The sequence below is a fragment of the Pollachius pollachius genome (genome assembly GCF_949987615.1).
Source record: "Pollachius pollachius genome assembly, chromosome: 3".
NCBI classification, from domain to species: domain Eukaryota; kingdom Metazoa; phylum Chordata; class Actinopteri; order Gadiformes; family Gadidae; genus Pollachius; species Pollachius pollachius.
The window spans coordinates 29,207,581-29,215,129 of NC_136936.1; the positions used below are offsets into that span (position 1 = coordinate 29,207,581).

General features: G+C 47.1%; 1 protein-coding gene across 1 annotated transcript; it reads left to right on the forward strand.

Moving 5' to 3' along the window:
• Positions 1 to 200: 200 nt before the first annotated feature.
• On the forward strand, positions 201 to 5,975 carry LOC307073805 (uncharacterized protein; the record flags this gene model as incomplete). The annotated part of the gene is made up of 8 exons (XM_079733767.1): positions 201 to 699; positions 1,409 to 1,630; positions 2,008 to 2,190; positions 2,550 to 2,720; positions 2,799 to 2,930; positions 3,084 to 3,250; positions 5,279 to 5,524; positions 5,808 to 5,975. The coding sequence occupies exons 1-8, from the start codon at positions 444 to 446 to the stop codon at positions 5,973 to 5,975; spliced, it is 1,545 nt and encodes a 514-aa protein (XP_079589893.1). The 5' UTR covers positions 201 to 443.
• Between the last annotated feature and the right edge of the window lie 1,574 nt (positions 5,976 to 7,549).

Sequence of the window (7,549 nt, forward strand, 5' to 3'; positions counted from 1 at the left end):
GTAATCAGGTTTGAGTTTAGCGTAATGACTGTGTGTGTGTGTGTGTGTCTCACACTCTCACTCACTCTGGTCCATTGTAGAAGTATTTCTCTCTCTCTCCCTCTTTCTCTCTCTCGCTCTGTGTGTGTGTGTGTGGGGGGGGGGGCATACTTCCATCCTCGCTGTGAATCTCCTGGAGGCTGAGCAAACCTCCTTCTCCACTTCACAAACTCGACACGCGCACTCATCACCCGGGAGTGTTCACTCTTCATCCGGGAGTGCTCACTCTTCACCCGGGAGCGCTCACCCCTTCACCCGGGATTCAACCCGCTTCCCTCAAGAGGACCACCGAGTTTAACAACCGGCGGGACACAAGAACTTTCCGCCGGCAGAGTTCCCGTCTGTCCGCACTACACGGTCCGTCCTCCCGGAGCAGGTCGGGCTGAGGCTCGCTGGTCGGAGAGATGATACTAGTCTGCTCCTCCCTGCTCCTGGCTCTCTGTCTGCTGGGCTCCGGGACCGGCGGTCCTCCGGCCCGGGGCTCCCCGCCCAGGGCGAGGCTGGGTCAGCTGGAGCGTTGGGGGCGGAGCGCCGTGCAGTACCTGAAGCTCCAGCGGTGTCACCGTGTGGGCTCCTCCCCGGCCGTTGGGGGCTGCAGGCCGGACGGGATGCAGCTCCTCACCGCCGCCCTGTACGTCTCGGAGCAAGTCACCCACCTAGGTAGGACCGGTCCAGTTTCATGCATTAGTGGGTCAGGAGTAGGCCAATACTTTCAATTATAATAGAAGACTAATAGGCCTAGTCCATATTTGCTACAGCTTAAAACATTTAAAAGCCCAATAATTCGAAATTCTTTTTTTATTATCAATTATTATTTTCTGCTCTCCTTTTCATAATGATCACGAAGATCATCGAGATGATGATTAATCTCTCTCTCTTTCTTCTCCTTATTATTTATAGAATATTATTATTAATAATATTATGATTCATAACATTCGTACTTGTAGTAGTATAAGTATTATGAGTCTATGGCCTCTATCATTCTGATAAAATATAATAATGATGTTTTGATGAATACATGATCATTATCATTCTTTTAAAATATTATAAAGATGTTTTGGGGATACATGTTTATTATCATTCTGATAACATGAATACATGATTATTATCATACTGATTGAATATAATAATGAGGCATTGATGAATACATTTTTTTATCATACTGATAGAATATACTAATGAGTTATGATGAATACATGATTATTATAATTCTGAAATAATAGTGATATATTGATGGATCCATGATATCACTATCTGTGTATGACCTCTGGGTAGAAGTCAGTCTAACGCTGTGTCCTGTCTGCCAGGATGATATCACTATCTGTGTATGACCTCTGGGTAGGAGCCGGTCTAATGCTGTGTCTCCCAGGAGCTCCAGATAAGGTGGTGGCCCTGCTCCCGGACTCCTCGGACCCCACGGGGCTAGGGATCTTCAGAGCGGGGGGCAGCCCCCGGCCCACGGCAGCCCATGACGTGGTCCTGCTAGTGGATCCCAGCCCCGGGGAGAACTTTGGCCATCCTGTGGTTCTGTTTTACGTGGACATGAACGTGACCAAGAAACGCTGTTCGCTCATGGAGGGCCTTTACTTCGGTATTCCTGTCTCATTATTCCTCATCCTCATCTTCATCTTCAAACCACTTATCCGGAGTTGGGTTGCGGGGGCAGCAGCTCTAGAAGGGGGCCCCAGATTTCCCTACCTCATTATTGATATATTAAATTATTAGAATTTCTATACCTATTATGATTATTATTTTCAGACCTTAAATCATGGAAAAGCATAGTCACAATACACCTGTGTGTGTGTGTGTGTGTTTGTTTTACAAGGTATTTGTTATTTTTATTTCCAAAGTTAAACTTTATTTGAAAAAAAACAACTCACTTTTTACAATTAGCCTGCTTTTACTACTTAATACTACTCTATCTATCTCTCTCACTCTAGATGATAAGTGTGTCTCTGTTTCTTTAAGGGGAGGAGTGTTTGACTCTGGCATTGAAGGGTCGCTGTCAGAACCAGTTGAAGCGTCGTTCGTCCACGTCCCAGCGGTTGCTTAGCAACCTGGAGCGGAGGGCAGGGCCATGTGAGGTCACCTTCCTTCCCCTAGTGGTTGGACTGAGAGACAGCAACAAAACACAGAGACTCAGGTGTATCGGTGAGTCATCCATCTATCATCCATTATCCATCCATGATCTGTCATCATGAGGCCTTAATGAGACTACCATTAGACCAACATTAAACCTTCATGAGTGCACCATGAGACCTCCATGAGACCACCATGAAACCTTCATGAGAGTACCATGAGACCTTCATGTGACCCACCATGAGACCAAATTGAGACCACCATCAAAACACCATGAGACCTTCATGAGACCACCATAAGACCTTCATGAGACCGTCATGAGAACAGCATGAGACCACCATGACACCACCATGACAACACCATGAGCCCCCGTCATCCTCCTCCATGTGTCTGGAGGTTCTGGTAGATGGTTGTCCTCTCTTCTCCCCCAGAGCACCCTGAGTTTGGGCCGTGCCCCCGGACCCTTCCCCTACCCCCCCCCAGCCAGGAGCTGTCCAGCTGTGAGCTGAACAGAAACACCCGGCGATGCCACCACCCCCCTCTGGCCTCCCAGGGCTCCTGCAGGCTGTACCAGACCTGCGACCACGCCCTGCTCCTCTCTGGTATCTGCATGTAGATAAATCCATGTATAGATATTGATATAGATATATGTATATCAATAGCATCCAATATCTGTCCAGGAGGCTGGCAGCAGCAGATCCTGTTCCAGCACCAGCTGCAGTCCCTCCAGAAGTTCTACGGGATGCTGAGGGATAACGGCTTCCACGAGGACCACATCAAGACCTTCTTCTCTGGCCCCGGACACACTCCTGGTATTACCCCCCCACTACCTCTCTCTCTCTGTCTGTCTGTCTCAATGTCTCTCTGTCTGTCTGTCTTTCTCCCTGTCTGTCCAACTATGGACATTTTGCAGTCAGACAGTGAAGTGGTATCTTCTCTCTCTCTCTCTCTCTCTCTCTCTCCAGAGGGCATGCAGGGCGCTCTCCCAGCGGTAGAGAAGGCTGTGATTCGTCAGTACGTGTCCTATGTGTGTAGGAAGCATCACTGTGTGGACTCTCTGGTCCTCTTCCTCAACTCCCCAACATGTACCGACGGCTCCATGCTGCTCTGGGACCACAACCTCAACGGCATAGTACGCACATACACACGCATGGACTCACACACACAAGCACCCGTCCGTCCACACACACACACACACACACACACACACACAGGCAGTATTACCTGTGGTAGTTTGAAGCTGACCTGTGGTGTGGTAGTTTGAAGCTGACCTGTGTTGTGGTAGATTGACCTGACCTGTGGTCAGTGTTGCCACAGTTACCTTGAAAAAGTAATCAGATTACTGAAGACTAGTTACTCCTTAAAATAGTAACTTAGTTACTTTACTGATTACTTGATTATAAAAGTAACTAAGTTAGATTACAAGTTAATTTATTAGTTACATTTAGCTAACACCCCCTGCCGCCTCAAAATAAAAAAATAAAACCAGTTAGTTACTAACCGCCCAACAGGGGGGGGGGGGGGCATCAGTACCTCTTGTATACAGGGCCCAGAATTTGTTGCTACGGCCCTGGGTGCACACACTGACACATGGCTTTCAACAACTTCTGCCAACTTTTAATGGGTAGACCGCATTATATCACCGCGCGCTATACGGGGTGATAACCGGACCCATTTCCACGTGCTTGACGTAAACAGCGCGTTCTAGCGCATTCTAGCGCGTTCTAGCGCTCGAGCTGCTCGGACCTCCCCGTGGGTTTAGTTCTCTGGCGATTACGTAGAGGCTCCCACGAGCTCTCTCTGCTGCCATCGCTCCAGCGCAACACACACACACACGCACGCACACAGCACTGCGCGAGTAATTCCGCCGCTAATAACAACTGGTAGTGCGGACTCTGGAGAGTCAAGGTCGACACTCGCCTCTGATAGATTGAAGTCTTTGGAGACTTACGCTTGACCTGAAGCTGACCTGTGCTAGTCTGACCTGAGGTAGTTACACGCACTCTCACACAAACAGGCAGACAGACAGACTGACAGACAGACAGACAGACACACACACACCAATCCATCGCTCTCAACGCCAATCGGTGATCCGGTAAAAAAAATAGTAACGCACAGTGACTTTGATGAGTAACTTTAATCTGATTACTGGTTTGGAAATAGTAAATTGTTACTGAAAAAAGTGGTCAGAGGCCAGTAACGCGTTACTGGCATCACTGCCTGTGGTGTGGTAGTTTAAAGCTAACCTGTGGTGTGGTAGTTTGAAGCTGACCTGTGCTAGTTTGACCTGTGCTAGTCTGACCTGACCTGTTGTGTGGTAGTTTGACCTGGCCTGTTGTGCGGTAGTTTGACCTGACTTGGAAAGTTTGAAGCTGACCTGTGGTGTGGTAGTTTGACCTGACCTGTGGTAATTTGGAGCTGACCTGTGGTGTGGTACTTTGACTTGACCTGCTGTAGTTTGACTTGACCTGCTGTAGTTTGACTTGACCTGTGGTGGTTTGACTTGACCTGTGGTGCGGTCATTTGAGGCTTACCTGTGGTAGTTTGACTTGACATGGGGTAGTTTGAGGCTGACCTGTGGTAGTTTGACCTGACCTGTGGTAGTTTGACCTGTGATAGTTTGACCTGACCTGTGGTAGTTTGACCTGACCTGTGGTAGTTTGGAGCTGACTTGTGGTAGTATGAATTGGCCTGTGGTAGTTTGACCTGGCCTGTGGTTTGGTAGTATTACCTGATATGTGGTAGTTTCACCTGTGGTAGTTTTACTTTACCTGTGATAGTTTGACCTGGCATGTGGTGTGGTAGTTTGACCTGACCTGTGGTAGTTTGATCTGTGGTAGTTTGACCTGACCTGTGGTAGTTTGAACTGACCTGTGGTGTGGAAGTTTGACCTGACCTTTGGTAGTAAGATATGACCTTCTGTTGTTTGACCTGACCTGTTGTGTGGTAGTTTGACCTGACCTGCGGTAGTTTGGCTCTGACCTGTGGTAGTTTGACCTGACCTGTGCTAGTTTGACCTGACCTGTTTTAGTTTGGAGCTGACCTGTGGTAGTTTAACCTGACCTGTGCTAGTTTGACCTGACCTGTGCTAGTTTGACCTGACGTGTGGTAGTTTGGAGCTGACCTGTAGTATTTTAACCTGACCTGTGCGGCCCTGCAGGCGGAGCTGAAGGAGCGCTACTCGGTGAACGAACTGCTGGTGGACCTGGCGGGCTGCAGGGCAAGCCGTGTCCTGGTGTTCATGGACCAAAGTTACAGCTCCGTCCTCTCCAAGAGGCTGCGCAGCTCCTCCAAACACCTCAACGTGGTCCCAATCATCAGCCCCGCCCAACAGTACCCCGACCCGGGAGAGGGGTCCTGGAACCACCTGACCCCAAGAACCTGCCTCATAGATCACCTGGGAAAGGTAGGACTGACTGAAAGAAAGAAAGACGGACGGAAAGACAAATAGCCAGAAAGACAGACATATACAATTAGGGCATTTAGCAGACATTGCATCGGTTAATACACACCAACGGCAGAGTCAACCATGCAAGGCGTCAGCCAGCTCGTCAAGAGCAGTTAGGGTTAAGTGTCTTGCTCAGGGACACATCAACACTCAGCTAGGAGTGTTAGACATATAGACATGACAGACATATAGACATATAGACATGACATAAAGGCAGACTAACTCCTCCTCTCTTTGTCAGGGTCAAGAGAAGTCTGGCCTTCTCTCTCTGTGGGCAGGGCTACTGAATGTGACGCTTGCGGGCGCACCCTGCAAGGCCACGCCCCCTCTAACCGACGCCCAGCTGCAGAGGGAATACCTGGGCTGTCAGAACCTGCCCACCGCGCTCTGGTACCATCACCGGACCTGAGAGGGGGAGGGAGAGGGAGAGGGGGGTAGGGGGCAAGAGGGAGGGGGCGGGGGAAAAGGGTGAAGAGGGGGAGAGAGGGGGAGGGGGAAGGGGGAGAGGGGGAGACGGGAGTTGTGTATGGTGTGTCCTCGCTGTGAACCGAGAGCTTGTGAGGTGAGTCTGTTGGGGTTCAAGTAGAGGACAGCTTCTCCTTCCTTTTCGTCCCTCCTCTCCCCTTTCTCCTCTCCTTTCTCCTCTTCTTTCCACTCCTCACCTCCTTCCCTCATATTCCCCCCTCGCCACTCTTCTCCATTCCACTACATGCCAGTAACATATGATGACACTGGTACCAGGGGGAAGGAGAAGATGGTTCAGACAGAGGGAGAGGAGTGAGGAGGGAAGAGGGAGGAGCTCATGTTTAAGAGATGAAGATTCGCCCCGAGAATGACACCGACTAGACATATTTTAATAAGAAAATGGCCTCTCGCCCTGTCACACACACACACACACACACACAAAAAACACATATACACACACAGACACACATGCACACACAAAGTGTCATATATATATATATATATATATAGCATATTCAACTTCATGAAGTTTATTGTAATCCATTTTGTAATCCATGACCTTTCGGTAGATCAGTATAGGAAAATAAGTAGTATATATACAAGATAAATAGTATACATAGATGCAGTATGTGTTTTACACAAAACTGGAACCCCACAGATCTTTCTGTATAAATCGTGGTCCAATATTATTTCCTATTTTCAAAAACAGTGGAAGTCAAATAATGATATATATATATGTGAATGTTAAATATGATACCAATGTTGGATTTCGTTGTACTTTTGGAACTTATAAAACCTGATGTTTATTTTAAATATAAAACCTGATTTTAAATTTTAATTTCTGATTTCTGTGATTTTAAACATAAAACATGTTATAAAGGTGATTATAAATATAAAACATGTTATGTTAGTACAGTAACACCCAAGCCTATGGTGGATGTCTGAAGCTAGTTTAAGAAAGGTAACATTAAAGTGTTGTACTACTTACAGTATTCAGTCTAGTACATACAATATTCTGTATTCAGCATTCAGTCTATAGTACTTAACATCTTGAGGACGGACAATTGTTCTCCATATAGAGGGACAAACTTAAAGCGTTCAGTAATATATAAGCATATATGAATATTTATATATAAGTTTATATGAGTATAAGTCCAAATGTTATTTTGATTCTCAATGTGTATTTCAACTTTGAGGTAATAAATGTATGAAGTCTGAACGCTGGTTCTGTGTCCATCAGAACATGTTTCTGAACATTTGTGCGTGTGTGTGAATTTGTGTGTCTTTTGGTTAGTGCACATGAGGACATATGCAGTGATAGTGTGTTACGGCCCATTGTCCGGGGCACAGGCATGAATAGATAGACACGAGAAGACTCAGTGCTCCTGTCTATGGGCCCTATTTTAACAGTCTGAAACGCAAGTATGAAACACGAAACCCAAGTAGCTTTGTGGGCAGATCTATGGCGTTGTTGCTATTTATCAGCGGATAAATGACTCTTGCACCCGACGCAAATTG